This window comes from Neofelis nebulosa, chromosome 9, assembly GCF_028018385.1.
Source record: "Neofelis nebulosa isolate mNeoNeb1 chromosome 9, mNeoNeb1.pri, whole genome shotgun sequence".
Taxonomy (NCBI): domain Eukaryota; kingdom Metazoa; phylum Chordata; class Mammalia; order Carnivora; family Felidae; genus Neofelis; species Neofelis nebulosa.
In genome coordinates this window covers 91,829,335-91,850,906 of record NC_080790.1, presented here as the reverse complement: position 1 = coordinate 91,850,906, position 21,572 = coordinate 91,829,335, and the positions used below count along the sequence as shown (strand labels likewise).

General features: G+C 49.6%; 1 protein-coding gene across 4 annotated transcripts in view; it reads right to left on the bottom strand.

Annotated features, from left to right (window-relative positions):
* The window catches only part of ACSS1 (acyl-CoA synthetase short chain family member 1), a 61,281-nt gene that overhangs the window by 39,510 nt on the left and 199 nt on the right, over positions 1-21,572 (bottom strand). Inside the window, exons 1-2 of one of the 4 annotated variants that reach the window (XM_058684682.1) lie at positions 20,906-21,522; positions 10,556-10,652 (exon numbers count right to left, since the gene is read on the bottom strand). In XM_058684682.1, coding sequence (XP_058540665.1) covers positions 10,556-10,652; positions 20,906-21,428 — 620 coding nt within the window. In that variant the 5' untranslated portion in view covers positions 21,429-21,522. Of the gene's footprint in view, positions 1-10,555; positions 10,653-20,905; positions 21,523-21,572 lie in introns of those variants that run through there. The other 3 variants (XM_058684685.1, XM_058684683.1, XM_058684684.1) reach the window with 3 other exon arrangements.

Sequence of the window (21,572 nt, the reverse complement as noted above, 5' to 3'; positions counted from 1 at the left end):
CCAAATGTTTAATAACAAATTATCTCGGTGGGGTGGGGGGAAGCCCTGATTTATAATAGCATTTGCCAATTATTGTGGTGTGAATATTCCCCCCATGAAAGATTTCCAGCTACCAACACGATTTACTGACCAACTGAGCAGGGGGCCAGGAGGGGGAGCCCCTGTGACACCATAAATCACCTCATGAGCCCCCAACACCCCAAAAGCTGCCTGTGACCCCCATGGAGGCTGTCCGTAAAGGTTACTTCAACTGTTTCTTTCATAAAAACAGTAATTGTTGTTTGCTTATTTAACTCATTAATAATCATGCATTTAATAATAAACAAATAATTGCTAATAGAAATTTAAATATTCATTTGGAAGGAAAGGGAGGAGCAAAATGCACACTCTTTCTTCCACTCAAGCCAGCTCCTTTTTCAGGCCATAGTCTCTCTGACCCTGAGTTTAAGGCACTGCATTCTGTGTAAGTTCAGAAATTGGGCTTTCTGAGGCTTTCCCCCTACTGTGCACATATACTCCACAGCAACCCTGTCACCAGGGCCCCTGCAGATGGCTGCTCAGCTCAGCCCTGTTCAAAGGTACCTGCCCCAGGATGCTGGCTGCACACCCCTTCTGAGGGGCACCCTTTTGGAGGCCCACAAAAGTGCCCCCATTTGCACCAGCTGGTAACATGCCAAAGACCTCCTCAAGTAGAACACTAGACTGGAAAACTGTCCCACAGTTTAGTCATAAAGCCCAGAAAACTAACAGGTTTATAATGTAAGGATAGAAGACTGCCCTTTTGGAAAATGGCCTATCCTGCAATGAATCCATATCTAGCCGGGCCTACCTTGGTGAAAGGATTAAGTGAGTGACAGGGTTAAGATCAGAACCTATTAGAGCAGATCTTGAACTGCTGTGGCACACACAGGAGTGACTCAGAGGGTTTGTTCACCTGCACCAGGAGGAAGGACCACCAGGCCCCACCTGAGTGGCCTGGGATCTGGGCGGTTATAGGCCCGGTCCTCATACTGTTACATTCAACTGCACAGGAATCGAACAGAATCAGGGTCCAAAAACCCATGCTGGACTAGACCTGCCTGCAGTCACCATGCCTTTCTCTCACTCGGCATCTGTTCCAGCCTCTTCAGGACGCACCTGCCACCTCAGACACCTCTCATCTGGAATTCTGTGTAGGACTCAGGCTGCACCTGGTAGCTGCACATGGGGAGCAATTGCAGTGTGGGCTGCTGTTTTGCTGCAGTTTGGGAGATGCTGGGGTTTTCCTGGAGAGATTCCACTAGCTACAAAGATGTCAAGAGAAAACTGAGCAGCTGAGCCATCAAAATGGTGGTTTCCTGGCCCCGGACCAGAGCCACAGTGGTGTGTTTTGAGGACTCAGCAGTGCCTGCGGGGTCTCCTGAGTCCATTCTGATTGTGCCAGAGGGTGAGGCCTAGAGTCAGCCCAAAGGCTTTGTAAGCACTCTGTGTAAGCTCCCTCTCTGCTTAAAAGAGTGGCACTGACTTCCCTTTTCTACAGCTGAATCCTAACAGATATGTTCCCTATGATGGGTGCCAGCAGCTGTATAACCAGAGATGTATTTTCAAATAAAGCTCCCAGGCACCCCCAGGAGATCCTGACTCGGCAGGGCCCAAGCAGGGCTGGGTCTTTATTGTTGGAAACCTCCTCAGGGGAGTCAGGCACACCCTGAGCTGGAAATCACTGCTTTAGATGATACCAGAATGACACATCACTGAGGTGTGGAGACCACACGGAATTTCTGAAGATGTCTGCATCTGATAGGACCCTACATGCCCTCTTCCAAATTCCATGTCCTTGTTGCCACATTAACTCAGTCAAAACTTGTCTTGTCCCCAAGACTTCATCCAAACAAAACCAGCAGGGAGAATGGGGATATGCTAGCCCAAATGAGTCACCTTATCTGCCAAAGGCTCAGAAACCTCACTCCAGCCCTCTCAGAGGAAGTTTACATGGATTTGTTGATGGAAAATTGTCAAGCCTCTCATTCAAACCTGACCCACTGCTGTTACCACATTCAGATGAGGTGCATGACAGTCTTGGGCAGGGCCAGGAGGAAGAATAGGTCCAAGACAGCCACAGGAGGCCCAGGACAAAGAGTGAAGGGTAAGAGAGTGCCAGGCCAGGCAGCCCCTGTTCTGACAGCACCCATCTGTCACTCTGTCACCCCTCCCCCGGCACCCATGGCATCCCCCACCCTTGCCTCTAAGGTGTTCCAAGGCCCAGAGCACCCCTCACACACTTTGCTTCCTGCCCCTCACTGTCCCACAGTCACGGCAGGACTCCACAGCCCTTAGCCCCGCCTTCTTCTGTAGCTGACCCTTGTCCCTCTTCAAGGCCACCCAGAGCATGCTGGCACTGACAAGCCTCCTCCTCGCCAGCTGATGTTAGCACTTACTGAATGTGTGCTTAAGCAGGGGGTGGGGGCAGATGCTGGGAACACAGGGTCCTGGTCAGTAAAAGGCTATTGTCAGCAGAGCTCACCCTCTCCGCACATACCACCAGGAACCACCAGAAACCACCAGGAGTCCAGCCTGTCACCAAGTTAGTATAGCAGAGCAGCCAGAGGCCCCTTTACACTGTCACCTCCTCTCTCAGGATGGAGAAAGAAGACTCAGATTCCTCAGTACGTCAGCTAGAGCCAGACAAAGCTGAACTCAAACCCCATTTCTGACCTTTCCAGGTGGGTAAGCTTGAGGATCCTGGAAGCTCACTGGGACCTCAGGTCCTGGACTTTAAAACCAAGGATGACCATGAATGTGAGCTAAGATCATCAGTGTGAGCTCCTGTCCAATCAGCCAGGGGCTACCCCAAGACAGCAGGGTCAGATGTGACTTTTGGAGGATGGAGGCCTGGACACCCCATTCCCAGTCACCAGGAATATTCCCAGGAGTTGTTCTTGGTGCCCTTTGTTCCAGGCAGGCCATGGACAGAAGGATCCAGCCTGGCAGGCACTGGAGACTGGACACTGGGCTGAGCATGGGAAGGGACCCCCCCAGGGCACACCCACGTGCCACCTACCCACTTTGCCCTCTTCTCAGCCCAGCCCCAGACTGGGTGCCCAGAAGCCAGCACTGCAGGGGCCACACTGCTGGGGACTGGGCCAAGTGCAGTGCCATATGTGCCCCCCAGCAGTGAGGGCCATGCTTCGTCACCCTCCCCAGGGGCCCAGCCAGCCAGGGGCCCACTCCCTTCTAGCTGTGCGTCGATTTTCAACTCTACATTGGACAGTATGTCTAACCTCATTGTGACCCCTTCCTTCTGTATCCACCTAGCATGAGAGGAAATGGGCACTGGGAGGGAGAGGGGGCAGAAATGAAGATGCAGCCCCCTCAATGTGCACTTCTGGACAGGTGAGGAGGTTCAACCACTGCCCTCTGTGCCCACAGTGCTGCCCTGATGGAAACCAACATGGGGAAGGGCCATGTGACACCACACGGCCACCCACAGTGAAGCTGTAAGTCAGGCTCATCCCACTGTCTTGAGACTCCAGAAGCAGAAAGGAAAAAAGTCAGAAACGACAACACCCAGTCTTAGAAGACGCCTCCCCAAACTGTCCCCACTCCTCAGGAACATGCATCAAGCCCCTTCCCCACCCCAGAGCTTGACTCCCACCCACCCTTCAGGTGTGTGCTCCCCCGTCCACTCCCACCCCAGGGCCTGCACCATGCCCTCACCAGGTTGTGCCCCTCCACCTCCCACAACCCAACCATCCCCCAATAGTCCCTGCATGGCAGAAGAGGAATCCAGCTCCAAGGGAGGCATTTGCTTAAGTGTGCTCCCAGAAGTAAACCTCTGCCACTGTTTGCCCCAGAGAATTCTCAGAAGGGTCCCCATCAAGGAGGTTTCCCTAGCCATGAAGATAGACACTCTCAGGGTACAATATTCCTGCTGTAGTCCCAAGATTTGGCATTCTAAAATATGAAATTCCAAGAGACTTAGCTGGTTCAAAAGAAGAACAAGAACAATAAGTGATCATGTATAGAAAGATTCAAAACCCTTCTCAGTTTCAACATCTGGAGCCAAAGTCTTAAGGAAAGATAAGTACACAATCCAAGTGACCCAGGGTTTCTACCAGATCCTGGCAGTCAGCATGCGGATTCCCGACCAAGTTTTGCAATCAGAGTTACTCAGAGGTCAGCAGGGGAAAGAGTGTGCCCAGGGCACCTCCCTCCTCTTAGTCAGGGAAGCCAGGACACAGCACATGAGCCCAGGGCCTCTGGCCTCTCCTCCCCATATCCAGGGGAGCCCACTGAGCAAACTGACTTTGCTCTGTGTGACAGATGGCCCGTGCCATGGGAAACTTCACTAATCACAGGGCTGTTTTACCCCAAAGCACCTAACCCATCAACCTCATTATGCCCATTAAGGATCCTCCCCTTCAACTGCCCTAATATTTTAACAAAGGAGTCTGCTCATTTAAGTAATTAATTTGGGGGCAAGGAGAAGAGCAAGGAGCAAGGGTTGGGCCCACAAGAAGGAGAAGGGGCTGCCTTTTAGCTGACTAGAGATTGTTCTCCCGAGGTGAAGTCCTCACTCTGAAAACGCCACCCCACAGGGCCACTCCATGCCTTTCCATCATCAAATCTGAAATCCTCATCATCCCAGACACTGTTCTGGGCTTTTGTTCCCCATGCCCACACTCAGACACCCAGCAGAGGAGAAGGATGTTTCCATTTTGCAGATGAGGAGACAGAGGGTCAGAATGGTAGAATGACTTGCTCAAGGTCATACACAGCCAGAGGACAGAGCAGGCACGGAGCACAGGGTCCATCCACCTCCACCCTCCCTGGCCACTTCACCCTACAGTGCCCTCACCTGCCATTGTTTCTCTGTCTTCATCATCACACTTCCCCCTCTTGTGCCTCTCAAAACCCAGCCCTCCTCAGAACTTCCCCAAAGCCTTCTCCAACCTGGTGTCCATGCTGGAGTCCTACTTCCTACTGCTGGAATCCAGAGGGACCCTCCTTTCTGTCACAAACAGGGCCAAGGAAACAAAGAAGCCTGTGTAGGAGGTGCCTCCAAACTGCAGACCTGCCCCACAGCTCTATGTGTGTTGGTCTAGCTGCCCCAGAAAGAGTATTCCCTGTGGGCCCCATCTTGTATTCTCTGTGGGCCCTCCACATTAGGCACAAGGCTGTGTAGTCTCAGTAACACCCAGTGTCTGCCCACCATGTCTGGGAAGAAAGCCGTCTGCTCAGTGTCCATCCAGGGGTTCTGAGGCAGGGAGGATAGAAGGAGGCCTGACATCCCCTTCACTCCTCTGGACAGGGGTTCCTCACTGTGTACACCTGCTACCAGTAAGAAAATGGAACAGCCATAGAAATCACCCCTTCCAGGGCCCTGACCCACAGTGAAAACTATACTTAGTTCATGTTGTGGGCACACCCAAGACAACACCTACCCTTTTTGGTGAAGCCTGTGGACATCCAGCTCTATTGAACTATGTTGGTCGTGACCACCACACTGAACCACACCTGCCGGTGTTGGAATAGTGCAGATCTTATCTGGTCCCTCATTTTATAGCTGGGCCCACTGAGGCCCAGAGTGACAGGCTTCAAGGGCACAGAACTGGCCAGGGCTAAAATTCTTAAGCTCTGGGCTCGAGTTCAAGTTCAGACCTCTTTTTGGAGAACTCAGACAAAAGATGAGCTAAGCCTTGGTAAATACTCTACGTAAGACACCCACATCCTGCTGTCACCTCTGTTTCAGGGCACCCACGTATACCCCACAGGCTGGGACCAGCCACCGGACCTCAGTTTGCTCCACTCTATGCCCTCATCCATCCCCAGCTTCAGAAATCCCTAGCCCAGACCTCCAGGCTCCAGGCAGACAGTAATCTTGAAGCCTCATAATCTACCTCACCACCAACTTCCTGAGGAGTTTGTGTTTCTCCACATCCTCATCCCCAGGGACCTCTAGAATCTGTCACTTGAACTACAGGTGAAAGACAATCTTCTAAAAAGGCACTATACTAGAAAAGGACACATGGACAGTTGAAAGGGGCAGTGCCTAGAGTGCTATTTGGCTACACAGCCTCAAGGAGCCACCCAGCTTATCTGTGTCCCAGCTGGCCTCTGAAGTCCCTGCCCTCGGAGGCCTCAAGCCCACAGGCCCAGCCTCAGGGGATGCAGAAGGGGCCCAGGGTCTGAAGTCTGCTGGTTCACTAGGATAGAACAGCTTCCTCCAACTGGCTCTGAACACACCTCTCTGGGCAGAGAGGCAGGCTAGAAGGTGGGCTGGGGCAGCCCTCCGGCTCTGGCTCCAGCCTAAAGTCACAGTCTGCCTTCTTCTCTGGAAGATGTGCACAGACCATCCCAGGCTAATCCCTGCCAAGCAAAGCATTCCTGCTCCCTCGCTTCCCTGCGGGAAAAAAGTGTCACACCTCTAAAGAAGGGAGCTCAACAGAACCATGCTGATTATCTCGCCTCCTCCCAGAGCCCCATTGCCATCCCAGGGCCCACCTGCACTGCTGAGCACATTCCTGCAGCTTCCTGGTCAATCTGGCAGGGTACGCCTTGGAACCGGTGCCAGCTGGTGTCGCAGAGGGAAGGAACTGATGGGGCAGGCGAGGACACAGGGCCTCCCCAAGATTCCCAAAGCCAATCCTGCCAGGCCTTCCCCACCCGAGGGAGGTGAGATTACAAATATGTGCCAGTATTCAGAATAGCAGAGTCCACACACAGGCAACTCTGGGCACAGCTCCCAGAACAGGTGGCAGGACCCTACCTGCCACCCAAGAGAACGTTCCAGGACAGATCCCAAGCACAAAGAGAAAGCAGGTTGTAGAAACGCACCTGGAGAATAAGCACACTCAAAATGTATGTGTGTAAGTGTACCACGTGTGTGTCTGCCCAGACATGTGATGAATAGTGGAGATTCTGGTAAGCAGGGTGGAGGTGTCACTTGCGCCCATTACAAGCTCTACAATGATTCTCCAGGAACATGCTTCCTCAAAAAACTTTAGCAGTCACAGAAGGGAGAGATTCTGGGCTCCCAAGGAATGAGACAAGTTAGTGACCATTCCCTGTGAGCTAAACCCCAGGCAGAGGCCCCGCATCAGCCCATTTGAGAGACTCCATCATCGGGCCCCAGTGAGACTGCTGATCATGGCTGAGGTAGGTGATGGATGGGACATGGCTTCACCACTCTGACCTTGCTGCCCCAGGACAGATCAACTCCTCTCTCTGAGTCTCCTCCTTATCTGTAAGATAAATCTTTGACAACCTATTTGGGAAAAAAAATCAGAACAGCGGTTGCTTCAGGAGGGTAGGGATGGTGACTGAGAAAGGCCATGGGACTCCTCTGGGACAGTGTTCATTGTTATGTATCTCATAGGGGTTTGGGTTATACAGGTATATATATTGATCAAAACTCAGCAAATGCACACTTGTGCATTTTGTTGTATATAAACCTCACAGCAAAAAATAGAAAATAAACACACAATTAACTGTAGTTAATATCATGCCATCAAATTGCTCAGGGGATGTATGTTAATGTCTTCAACTTACTATGAAATGTATCCAAAAAATAAGATGGACTGACCCATGGAGGGATGGATATATAAATCACATGTGATAAAAACAAGGATTGTAAAATGTTAAGGGTAGAATCTAGGTGGTAGGGAGACAGTAGATGCACTACTTGAAAAATTTCAAATTATGGAATTATCCATAATAAAATGTTGGAAGTAACAATAAGAACAATAATAATTCCTATGTAATCAGGTGGTGGTACTTAAACAAAATAACTTAGCTACAATGCTTAAAACAGTTCTGGAACGCAGGAAGTACTTGATAAATAGTAGCGGCTACCATAATCATCACCATGTTCATTTAATAAGTACTACTTTAACCTCCAACACATTTTGTCACTTCCCCATGCCTACAATCACTTTGGTTATCACAATTAACCCATCCTACAGATGGGAGATTACAGAGCTTCACAAGATCACCCAGCCAGTAGGAGGCAGCTTCAGAATGGCAGATTGCAAATTCCTCCATGTCCAGAGCAAAGGCCACAGTGCTTGTCCCAGGGGTGAGTCCTGGACTCATCAACCTGCTACCTTCTGTGTCTGAGGTCACATTGGGGGAAGAGTTTGGAGTGGCCACCCACAACTTCCAAACAGACAAGGTGGGTGTGGTCCCCAGCACACAGCCTCTGAGAACCCCAGCCCCACAGAGTTTCTTGAAAGAGCTAGGGCTCCAAGTCTGGAACTTGGTCTTCATGCCGACAAAGTCACCTTGGCTGCCACTGCATGAGACACTGGGCAGGAGAGCACTTTATTTTAGTGGCAGTTTATATGTTGGCAGGACATCCAGCACCAATGTCTAGGTGGCTTTCCTCTGAACAAGGAGAAAGAAAACCTCATGTCAAAAACCTAAAATGACCAGGAGAATAATTAACCCATATCTCTCAAAAACTAGCTGGAATTATAAACAACCTGTACACACACTTACTCAAACACTTACTCAAACACACACTTACTCAAACAGCAACTAGAAACAGTCATCTGGTACTAAGTCCAGATAAGGTTTATAAAACCATTTCAAGCTAAGTCTGCTTATTTTTAGAAAGAGAATAATAAATACTTTGCCTGTACTCATAAGCATGTCCCTTGCCTGGGACTGCTTTGGTGCAACTGAACTGAGATTTAACACACTGGCTGCAGTCCTGAAAATTCCCCCATGGCTTACATTTAACCACACATCTCAGCAGACCAGACCAAGCCCAGCTCTCGGATCACTTAACACTGCTGACCATTAACTCAGTGTGGATGGGGGGTGTCCAGTTAAGGGGGTATCCTTGGAGTCCAGGCACACCTGAGGTAGTGACAAAGGGAAAATGGTTCATCACTGGGTCAGCTTATCTCCAACAACCAGTTGGTAAGCCCTTCTACCCCCACCCACAGTCTTAATCTTTTACTAAAGAATCACACATTAATCAAGCTGGGCCAATAATAGTAATGAACAGTGAAGCCAGTTTGTTTGTTAGAGCAGTGTTCCTCAAACTCAAGTGTGCATAGGGGCCTGGGGCTCTGCCTCAGTTGTCAGCATGGGGCCCAAGGCTCCCAGGGGGCAATGCTGCTGGCTGGTGGGCTGCATGGAGGCAAGAGGTTTATCTGTACAGGCTCATGGAGAGACAGGTCAGCAAACAATGCAGGCACTGGTAAAGGCTGGGACAGCCGAGGGTTGTTGAGGTTGGGGAATGGTAAGGTGGTGCCCACCAGGAGCTGCAGCAGATTAACAAACATCACTTTGCTGCAACCAAAAGTCAATGAGTACACTCTTACCAGGTTTGATGAATTTGGTCTGTGATAAAACCTGAGTCTGAGAAACAAACAGAAAACTAGGGGTGCCCAGTAGTCCCCAAGTCACCGAAGTGGCAGGGGAGTTATTGCCGCTCTCAGGCCCCCTCCTTCCCTGAACACTCCTTCTACCATGCCCCCCTCGCTCCTACTGCCCCAGCCACAGGTGTTTCCTGGACACCTGTGCTTATTAAGAGTCCCAGGTGGGCTTGAGAATTCTCCCCCCAATCTTGGCTACTCCTTCTTGGCAACAAGACCTCAGCTCCAATGTCACCTTCTCAGACTATTCAGTCTAAAGTGGCCATCCAGCCACATGCTACCATGTATTTGGGGATTGTTTGTTACTACAATATACCCCAGCCTGTCCTGACAGATACAATGGCACTCAATGAAACTTGTTGAATTGGACGAGAAAGGCCACAAGCTGCCCACAAGGAGAGTGATCACTAGTTGATGGTGAAGGGTGAGTAGTGATAAAGGACATATGACTTAGATTCACAGTGGGTCTGAGATAGCATTGTAAAGGTAACTTTAGGCTTAAGCAGAGGGGGGCTTACCCCTTGGAAGGGGAAACCAATGTCCTGCAGTGACTGACCACAGAGATCCCTGAGCAAGGCAGTTCCAGAAGGAGGCAGTGCTTTAGGAAGCCAGGTTACTATTCCTGGACACGGGGTTCCTTCAAACCCTCAACATGCACACAACATCCCGAAAGGTGCTTGACACATGGAACGTGTGGAACACTTATCTAAAGATGTCGGGAGGACCCCTCTTGAAATGGCTTGATCTTATTTATGGTGCCACTCTCAGAGCACTGGGAGAAAGATGCTAATTAGACTCATTTGTTAATTCCAGCATGTATTTTATTCAGTTGGCATTCATGTTTACTTTCCTGGGACCAGAGAACATTTCCAAAGCTGAAACATGCCCGTTGATACTCAGATGACCTCCTGCTCAGAACCAGACAGAAGCACACAGCACTGTGGCAAAAGCCTCTCCATGCCTTGAACATTTGTCATATTTGTGTCCAAAGACCCAGTTCTTTTTGTGGGAACCTAACAGCACCAAGTATTGCTGAGGTGAACAAGGGCAGCCCTCCCCCAGGCTGGGCAATCTTGCTCCTATAAACAGCCCATCAAAAGTGTTTGGGGCTGGTGTGTACCACAGACACAGATGTAAAGGCCCAGGAGACCCTGCTGGGCACTGAGATGCTGTCAGGGGATACACAATACCTGTAGGTGATCCTCACTTCAGTTCCAGGCTCGTCCCGCTCCCAGATCAAAGCGATGCTCTCTGGGGACTTCCGAACATGCTGATCCAAGCAGTTGACTGCACAAAAACAGGTTTTACGGATGTTACACTTGGTGCTTTTAAAGTTGGATAAGGGGAGGGTTTGGTTTGCTGTGGCTTGGGCTACTCTACACTGAGGTGGACCATACCATCCTCAAAAGCAAGTATTCTACCTCCTTGCAGGAAAGGTGATTTGTCAGAGCCTGCAAAATGAAACTACCAGTACACAAATAGGATTTCACATGTGCAGGGCGATCTCTTGTGAATACTCTGAAGCAGGCACTTCATCTCTGCAGGCCCAACCCTGGCCACACATGGGCGTTACCCAGGTCACCCCCAGGGACCCTGACCCAATTAGCTCCATGGTTTTCAAGGCTCCCTGGGTAGTTCTAACATGCAGTTGGGGCTGAGCACTGTAACCTGAGATGCTGGAAAGAATGCTTAATGCAAACAGGCCGCCCGATTCAGTATACAGTTCATGCAGAAAGCTCTGGAGTCTGCTGGAGGTGCGACCCAAGACAAGGATCCATATCCCTTCTCAGATGTCCAGCCAGTACCCTACAAACAAGCCTCTACTCCATGTGATGAAATGATGGAGAAATGTCATGCTCATTTTCCGGAAGGTTCTGCTTCCCACCCCCTCTGTTACCCAAGCTCAGATCACATGACTGCCCGCAAAAACAGAAAATCAGTTCTGATGATTTACTGTAAACCTGAAGATTAGTAAGATCAGGTTCATTTGCTAACATCCTGTTCAGTACTCTTGATTTCAAGGTGAGCTTCAATCTGCCTGGTTCATGCAGGCACCCTTTCCTATCAGCCCTCACAGCCAGATTTTCCTTACTCACTTCTCCTTCAGCAGGAAAAACAAAAACCACAAACAGCTTCTGGGGCCAGCAGGCCTCTGCCAACCTGGTCTTCAGGGTCACCCCGGTGTTCAGGTATATATATATATATATATATTTTTTTTTTCTTTTGAGTGCAGTTACTTATCTTCTTCAATTCAAAATCATCCCATATAAATGGGATATGCATTACCTACCATGTTTAACTCAACAAGACTATAATTGGGATCAAATACAAAGACTGAAAGTTGAAGTGCTATTATATGAATGCAAGGTACTGTTATCAACTGATAATACCATGCAGTGAGCTACAGGGACTTTAATAAATATTTCTTGCTGAAATAACTGTTCTGACAAAAGTTATGGGAGCCGATGCTCATAAAAGATCATGTGATTCCCATAATTCTTGACAGGGTGAACCCACACGAAAATATTTACATACTTTAGCTGCATCTGAATTACATTTTCTCCTTCTTGGGTTATTTTATCTATCATTTACTCTTATAATAAAAAAAATTTCAGGGCTACCTGGGTGGCTCAGTCAGTTAACTCTTGATTTCAGCTTAGGTCATGATCTCAACAGTTCATGGGTTTGAGCCCCACATGGGGTTCTGCACTGACAGTACAGAGCTTGCTTGGGATTCTCTGTCTCCCTCTCTTTCTGCCCCTCCCTTGCACCCGCATGTGTGCATGCTCTATCTCTCTCCCTCTCTCTTTCAAAAATGAATAAACATTAAACAAATTTTCATTTGAACTTTCTGACTCCTAACAGGTATACAAGTTATACCTCAAAAAATTTAATAAACAAAGATAGAGGTCATCTGGAAAAATTATTAATACTATTAGTACTTACTGATGCAGGAAAGTTCTTTAAATTACTAGAAAAACAAAAGAGAAGAAGTGTCATAAAAATAGCAGATAGAGGGGTGCCTGGGTGGCTCAGTCGGTTAAGTGTCCAACTTCGGCTCAGGTCATGATCTCACAGTTCATCAGTTCGAGTGCCGCGTCAGGCTTTGTGCTGACAGCTCAGAGCCTGGAACCTGCTTCAGATTCTGTGTCTCCCTCTCTCTCTGCCCCTCTCCCTCTCTTCCTCTCTCTCTCTCTCTCTCTCTCCCTCTCTCAAAAATAAACAAACATTAAAAAAAAAAAGAGAAGAAAAAAACAGCAGATAGAAAATGCAAAAAGAAGTCAAACTGAGGAGATTGGTGGCAAAATCTGGGTTTGCACAAGAAACCTGACGTCAGTGTGTGTATGTGGGGGGGGGGGGGGGGGGGGAGGGGTCAATTAGTCCAAAATTTAGAAATCAAGAGTTTTCACACAAAACCACAGATTTCTGGCTTCTCTTGAACAATCAGCAGATGAGGCCACATCCTCACCTAGGAACTAAAGCAGTGACTGCCCCCTCCCCAGGAGGGACTTACCCTTTCTCACTCATACCCACCACTTCCCCACCCCCCAACACCAGCCCACCACCCCACGTTCCACCCATGCTTCCGGGCCCTGAAGGATTTAAGTGATGAATCAGGAAGAAATGACCCTGGGAAGGTCACAACAAACCTGAAAGTGCCCAGCTGAGAATCCACAAACTGGGTTACAGCTGTGCACTGTGTGGGGATGGGTGGTCCAGCGGGAGGAGGGGGCTGCTCCCATGTGCACATGAGTGCTCACTGGCCCCTGGCTGTTCCAGGCATCACAGGGGAGCTAGTTATAAGAGCAAACTCTAAGCCTCACACCAAACCTGCCCCACAGAAGACCCCCTGAGATGTGTGCACACCGAACCAAGAAGCCTGCTCTAAAATACCTTCTCCCACTCTGAGTTTGACCCTTTGTGTCACCCTGAAAAATGGGCAGCTCAGGTGTAGCCTAGAAAACAGTTACCAGGTGCTCTGGGTGGTCTAGTGACCTGCCCAAGGCCACAGTGGAAAAGGCCACAAACCACACATGATGCCTCACCCAGGATTCATCTCCCAGCATTGCTTGTTCCCACAGCAGCCAGGGAACCAGGATATACGTCTCATCCCATGAGTGATGCCCCAGCTTCAAGCCAAGACCCTCACAGCCTCAGACCCCAGCAGGGCATCCTGCACCTGGCTTATACCAAGCAAAAAGGAAGAGCTGCAAAAAGTAGAGGAGAAATATCTGCCACAGGATGGACACTGGGAATCCAGGGTGTGGATGAGTGGCCAGTGAGAGCAGCCATGTATCCCCATCTTCCTGGGGCTTATGGATGGCAGGAATCCAGGCAGGTAAGCACTGAACCCCAGGTGCAGTATCCCCTACGTGCCTTCCCTGCACACAGGGAGTGTTCAACAAGCATCCGCCAAGGCTGCGCATGATCTACCTCTCACTGCTGGCCATGTTGAGTCTGGTGAGCTCCTTCCTGCTTCTGGGCCTTTGTGCTGTTTCTCCTTGCCTGGGGGACACTGTCCCATTGTCCCCACTGCTTCCTTTCACCTGGTGCCCACACTCGCGCAGGTCTTGGCCTACATGTTCCCACTCTCACTAAGCACTTCACATCCTGTGGACCTCATGCCTCCCTCTAACTTTTCCTGAGATGTTTACACTTGCTGCCCCTCTGTAGGCTGGGACCCAATGTCCTGTCAATATTTGTACCTGTGCAGCCTAACCCATAGCACAGAGCAAAGAAGTACCATAGCTCGGAATGATGGACAGACCATTCAAGTCCTCAGGCTGGAGGGTAACACTGGAGTCTAAAGGACACCAGGTTAGCTCCATGCCTAGGGAAAGAACAGACCTCTTGTCTTTGTGGCCTTATCCCTCAGAGTCTCTTTCTAATCTAAACTAGCACTTCTGAATCCTCCAGAACCCCCAGAGGGCTTGTTAGCACAGAGATGGTGAGGCCTCACCCTGAGTCTCTGAATGAGCAGGTCTGGGTGGGCATGAACATCTTCACCTCTAGGAAGATCCCACTTGCTGCTGCTGCTGCTGCTGCTGCTGGTGGTGGTGGTGGTCCAGGACCCTGCCCCAGCAGATAGACGTGAATGCATACATCTACACACAATCTATTCTAGATTTGGGATGGGTGGACGGGGGGGGGGGGGCCTTTCTTTTCCCTTTGGGGACAGGAGTAATTAAAGATTCAGGGCACCTGGGTGGCTCATTCGGTTAAGTGTCCAACTTCAGCTCAGGTCATGATGTTACAGTTCATGAGATCAAGCCCCACATCGGGCTCTGTGCTAACAGCACGGAGCCTAGAGCCTGCTTCATATTCTATGTCTCCTGCTCTCTGCCCCTCCCCCACTCACATTCTGTGTCTCTCTCTAAAAAATAAATAAACATTAATTTTTTTAAAAAAAATAAGACTCTCTGTAAGACATCTAGCCAGACCTTTGCTGGATGGCAGCCTGGAGTCATGTGAAAAACCCATGCTCTGGTATCTGGACCCTGTCCAACCACTCACTAACCACAGACGGTGCTTTGCTTATCTAATTTAAATCTTTCTTTCCTAATCCATCATGGGGGTAATGGCTCCTGATTCAGAGAGAAGGTAGGAATTAAAGGCCATTTGAGGGTTTCCTGCATGGGGTCAGATGGTTCTGCTGTGTCCCCAAGAGAAGCACCCTCCACTGCTGCCCTGGATGATGCTCAGATGACACAAACACATACACAAAGCACAGCTCAGGGTCTGAGATGATAGTGGTCGTAAAATGCCATGTATGTGTTGGCTTTTAACACACGTGTATGGTTCCTGCTATTGCCTTCATTGCAGGAAGGAAAAGAAAGAAGGGGAATGGGAGTGAAAGAAAGGAAATTCTTTCTTCACATTTAATTTTTTTATCTGAGGCAGGGGAAGGGGCAGAGAAAGAGAGGGAGGGAAGGAGGGAGGGAGGGAGGGAGGGAGAGAGAGAGAGAGAGAGAGAGAGAGAGAGGGAGAATCTTAAGCCGACTCCACGCTGAGTGTGGAGTCGAATATGGGGCTTGATCCCACACCCCTACGATCATGACCTGAGCAAAAATCAAGAGTCAAACGCCAACTGAGCCACCCAAGCACTCCCCCTTTCTCCACATTTAAAAACAAAGCTTCTACCAAAAGAACTGGGCAGTGGGACAAGAAAATTCCATTTCCAAGAACAAGTGGGCAAGGACTTAGGTCGATTTAAGGCTCAGCTCAAACACCACCTCCTACTAAAAGCCTTTTCCAATATCCTAGCACACAGTGACCTCTCCCTCCCTGTCACTCCATGGATGACACCATTTAATGCTTACTTACCTGCCCGGTGGTCTCCACTCTGGGACATAATGCTAACTCTGCAAAATCCTCCCCCATCTGGGTCACAAGTCCCTGAGGACAGGGACCATGTGCCTAAGATTCATTTATCATGGGGTTGGGGTGGAGGGGCGCTATCATAATTCTCTCCTTAGCAGCTAGAAAAATCTTGAGCAAGTTACCCCAGTGTGGATTTTCTCACTTATTGATTTGTGGTTCGTCTCCTGGGCAGAATGTATGCCCTGTGGTATTGGCGTGTTTTCTGTACTGTTCATCACTATGCTTAAGTTGCAGCCTTCATTTCCACATCTGTACAATGGGAAGACCAACCACCTCACACTGGTGTCATGAGGATGAGATGAGAAGAGGTTCCACCATGTTCCTAAGTACAGATCTACAACCCAGGCCTGACACTACTCTGCAAACAGATAAGCAAATGCCTGCTGGTGGTTCATGGGTTTTGAGTTGTGTGTTTTTTTTTTTAATGTTTATTTATTTTTGAGAGAGAGAGAGAGAGATGGAGCACGAGCAGGGAAGGGGCAGAGAGAGAGAGACACAGAATTGGAAGCAGGCTCCAGGCTCTGAGCTGTCAGCACAGAGCCCAACTCAGGGCTCGAACCCATGAGCCTTCAAGCTATAAGATCATGACCTGAGCCTAAGCCAGCTGCTTAACTGACTGAGCCACCCAGGCGTCCCTTGAGCTGTGTTTTTTAAAAAAGATTACAATAGGATTATCATTTCCATTATAAAGATGGCACACACTTATGTAGGGATTTTCAAGAACTCTTGTCAGATGTTTAAGTACATCCCTCCCCCTCCCCAACTTTAAGTGAACCCACATACGGAAATTCAATTTTTTAATCAAAAGAAATGAGGGAGTTAATATTCACAAAGGGATTCACAATGGGTTTTCTTTAAATAGAAAATCTCCCTGGCATATTTTAAGAAATTACATCAGTCATAAATTATATTTGCCAATTTTCCAGAAGCATCTGCTATTTAAAGTAAGTTGTGCGTCTGACAACTGGGAAGGATTCAGTGTCTTCAGGAGGACATTCCTCCTAAGACCTGGGGTTAGACTTTCATTTAGACTTCCTTGAAAGACGTTAGAAAAGTTACTTTAACCATTGACAGAAAAGTGGACCACAGAAGTGCAGCATCTTCTATTCTCAGTGTGTCTGTCTTCTGAATTAGGGGAGGTGCAATTGTAAGAGGAGAAAAGTATAGCAAAATGGTTTCCACAGCTGCAACTCATGCTCCAAAAAGCATCCAGGAATCTCTGGATTAAAAATAGTTTTTCTACACCCTTGCTTAAAAGTAAGAAAACTCATATTTAAAAAAAAAAAAATCTGATTCATTGGGGCACCTGGGTGGCTCAGTCAGTTAAGCGTCCAACTTCGTCTCAGGTCATAATCCCACGGTTCGTGGGTTCGAGTCCCTCATCAGACTCTGTGCTGACAGCTCAGAGCCTGGAGCCTGCTTCCGACTCTGTGTCTCCCTCTCTCTCTCTCTGTCTTTCCCCTGCTCGCACTCGTCTCTCTCTCTTAAAAGTAAATAAACATTTCAAAAAATGTTCAATAAAAAAATTTTTAAAAATCTGATGCAGAATTTGGTGTTCAGAAAACAGAATTTAGTTGTGTGTTTTGCAACCAACACACATCATTACCCTCCAGTTCTGCATTTGCAATTTCCTGACATCCTGACTTTATACGCCACAGAGCAAAAACCTTAATCTGTTGAGCCCTGCAAAAGACAGAGACTGGTAAGAATCCTTTTTAGATACTAACCCTTTATCAGCTATGTCATTTGCAAATATCAGAGGGTAAGTGGGTATGGAGATGGGTGAAATAGGTGATAGGGATTAAAGAGTACACTTATCATGATGAGCACTGAGTAATACATAGAATTGTTGAATCACCATATTGTACACCTGAAACTAATATAACACTGTATGTTAACTATATAGGAATTAAAATAAAAAAATTAAAAAAAGAATCTTTTTTAGAATCAGTTTTAGGTCTTGGCTTTCCACAGAAACTTGAAAAGCAGTTTTATGTAAATGTAATAGAAGCAAATCAGTGAAGGCTGGAGACTCTATCTGCTCTGCTCAGGGGTCCTCTGACACCATGACCCCACCTGACACTCTAGCTATCCCAGAGCCCCAGGATGGACTTTGAGAGCCATGTCGGCCACCAGCATGTCTTCCAAAGCCTGCTTCCTGATTATCCAAGACTGATCCAATGCAAACTCCTATGGTCTTGTTAACAGAAAACGTCATTCCAGTAACACTGCTGAAGGCCAAGTTCAAGGTCACAGGCTTCCCCATGATTCATTAATAAATAACAAAAGCCAGTGATTGGGTACAAGGTCTCTCACTTCTCACTTGCTGCTAACCACGGCCCCATGTGTCCCCAGGTTGTTCCCTCCTGGTCAGAAGAAGCCTAGCAGCTTCTGCTTTGGTCTCTGAGACCACTGGTCATCAGCATTCCCCGGGCCCAGCAACATGCTGTGACAAGCCCTGTGTAGGTGCTTTGGGCCACAGTTCCAGGTGAGCCCAGCCTGCAGTCATCCCAGCCTAAGCCCCAGACCTGGGACTGAGAAGCAAGGCAGATGCAACAGCCCAGACAGCCTTCAGGAGCAGAAACAAGTCATCCCCAACAGGCCTTGTCCAAAGCCCTGAGCCACAGAATCTGCAAGAGTAATAAAATGGTTGCTACCTTACGCCAGTAAACGTGGGGTGGTGGATATGCAACAATAGTAATTAGAACAGAGTTTGGTTATACACTATCTGTACTTTACAGAGGAGGAGATGCATACAAAGAACAGTAAGGGGAAAGTAAGGACTCAAACCTAGGTGTGATTCTAGACACACCCAGGACCACTAAACTGTACTGCATCACTCATATACCATTTTTGTTTGTTCACCAGAGTCATCTCCAGGACACTAATCCCAATCCTGCCCATTTCAAAAGTGCTTTCATCTGCCCTGGTTTGGGGTTGATAGGTCAGTGGTTCTCCACCTTGAATGTGCATGGAGGGCTTGTTATGGCAGGGCCCCACTCACTGGGGTTCTGATTCTGACAGTCTAGCATGGAGTCTGAGAACTTGTGTTTCTAAACAGTTCCCAGGTGATGCTGATACTGCTGGTCTGGGGACCACACTTTGAGAACTGCTAGTACAGTTGCTAGTACCCTGAAGGGGTAATGGCAGTTTTGAGAGCAATGCACCTTTGGAACAAGCCATCATTGTGCTATCACACAGACAGATCAGGCCAAAACACCCCCACCCCTTCCACAACTCTCTAGGTGGTACTCAGGGCAGCTATGGCCTGGCCTGATCCTCTTCCATAGTGTCACCTCTGTGATTTACAGATACTGGCAAAGGACAGAGATATCCCAGGCAGATGAATGGGTGGGCATACACACTGGAGGAAGGAAGCTGCAAAAAGCTGTCTCTCTCCATAACAGTTTCCTGAAGCTCAGCTGCTGGCTAGGCAGCCATAAAGGAGAAATAAGTGAAGGAAAAAGAGGCAGAATTCTTGCTGACCACACCCTGCCGTGACTGACTGAGGTTCACCAGGCCCTAGGTACCTGCCCCACAAGGTCCATCCTCACTCTCTTATCAAAGAGTAAGAGGCTGTAAGTGCGCACAAGCTAACCATGAATGTTCACAGCCACTTCAGGCCTTCCACGTCCAAAAGCAGCCTCAAGGAGCTGCACTTTATGCACCTTCCTTCTGTAAGTCATGTCCTCCCCTTCAAAGGCACATTCCACCAACTCTGCAAACCTAAGGGTTGGTTCCCCCTGCTTAGTTCAAGGACACTTGTTGCTGACTCAATTTTAGAGAAAACACTTAGCTAGTAAGTGACTCATTTTGATTAAACCAGCAAAGTAATGTACAGTATGAAAAAATATATATATGGTCCAAAGTTCCCTTACGTTTCTTTGCTGGAAAAATAATTGCCAGGCACTACCTATAATTTTAAGACCACTTCAGAATGTAATAAGTTAAAATCATTACTACCTATTGATCACCAATAAATGCTGGACTGGTCCATACTTTCTGGCACTCTGTCCTGACAACCAGAGTAGCAGGTGGGCATTATCACCCCCAGTTTGCACAGGAGGAGACTGAGGCTCTGAGTAGAAAAACTTGGTGGAGCTGTGCCAGACAGCAGATCCAACCTCCAAGTTCAAACCCTGGCATGGCCCTGCGGTGAAGACCTGAAGGCCCTTTTCTTAAACAACTCCCAGAGCCCATCTAACTCCATATTCCCAGACAGGAGGCAGCCCCTCTGACCACCGCACCTGCCTGCAAGTCCCATCCTGCCCCAGCAGACCAACACCAGGCCTACCCTGCCTGGCCACTACTGCCTCCAGTTCCTGGACCTTCTCCCCTTGTGGTATGGGAACACTGTGTTCCCAATCCCAAATCTTAATGAAACTATAACGGATTCAATCTCAGCAGATATGAAACTGGTTAATGGGGTCTCAATCACCACCAGGTCTGAAGCAAGTCGTGGGTCTTCCGGGTGCAGCTGAAACTGTCAGTTAGGAGACACCCATTCCATCCTTCCCACCCACAGTCCCAGGAGCAAGGAAATAACCGATTCCTACTGTTGGCTCAGGATTTGTTCCTACCCGAATGCCTTCCACTCCTATGTTTGTTTACATGGGTAGTTTCTCCCCAGGCAAGTCGCTGGGCCCCGCAACTGGCGATGACAAGTCAGACACTTATCGTTTTTTGCCTCCCCCAGGGATAGGAGCGGGCAAGTCCTGACGGACACCTCTGCGCCCCATACCCTACACCCCAGCCTGGCACATAGCTCGCCCGCAACTCCGCAGGCGCGCGCTCCGCAGTGCGGTGGAACCAAGTAGTTAACTCTGGAGGCAGTGGAGAGAGGAGCCGCGCTGGGACAAGGCCAGCTTTTGGGCGACTCAAGCTCATGCCCGGAGGTCTCCACAGGCGCGTGCGGAAGCCGGGAAGGTGGAGTCGGGGCGCGGGGTTGCAGTGGCAGTTGGAGCCTGCCGGGCTGGGTAGGATGGGGGCGGGGATGGCGAGGCGCCACAGTTGAGAGCTCGACTAGCAGAAGACTGGAAAAAGGGCCTCCCGTGGGGCCTGACCCGCCGGGCCGGGGACGGCTGGGCCCGCCAGTTTCTGTTACGTCCCCTCGAGACGAGTGAGCTGAAGGCGCCCTGGGTCCCCGGCAACCCACTCACCAGACACGTTTAACTGGCCTCCCAGGAACCAGCCGATCTTGCCGCTGCTGAAGTCACAATCCCAGACGGTATGATAGGGGGTGTCCCACACGAGCATGTCCCGCGCCAGCTGCCCCCAGAAAGCGGCGGGCTCTCGGGCCGCCTGTGCGATCTGCGCCTGGTATGAGCCGGGCTGCGCTGCGGCTGCGGCGGGGGCGCTCACCCCGCGAAGCGGCCTCGCGGGCTGACCGGAGCGCCAGCTCAGGCTGCCTAGGAGTCTCCCCAAGCTGCGACCCAACCCGCGCGCAGCCATCTTGCCCGACGCCCGGAGGCACTCTTGAACCAGGATCTGAGGTGGAGAGACGGAGGCGCCCTTTGGTGTCTCCGCGAGCCCCGCCCCGTCTCCGCCCTCCGGCCACCACCCACATCTCGGGGCCCGGGTCCTGTAGGGACCTGCCTCTCTCCCGGACCTGCCCGGGTCCCACCCTTTCTTCTCCCGCCTTTGAGAAGGGGTCCGCGGAGGAAGAAGCGCTGGGGCATGCATACCAGAGGGAGGGCCGCGGCTCTCGCGGGACTGCGATGCCACAGCCCGCCTCCCGTCTCTTCGCTCCCGTCCAGACTCTGGGCATCAGGCCAGGATGTTTTGGTTTCAGTTTGTGGGTCTTAAGGATCTGAGAGCTGCGCCACG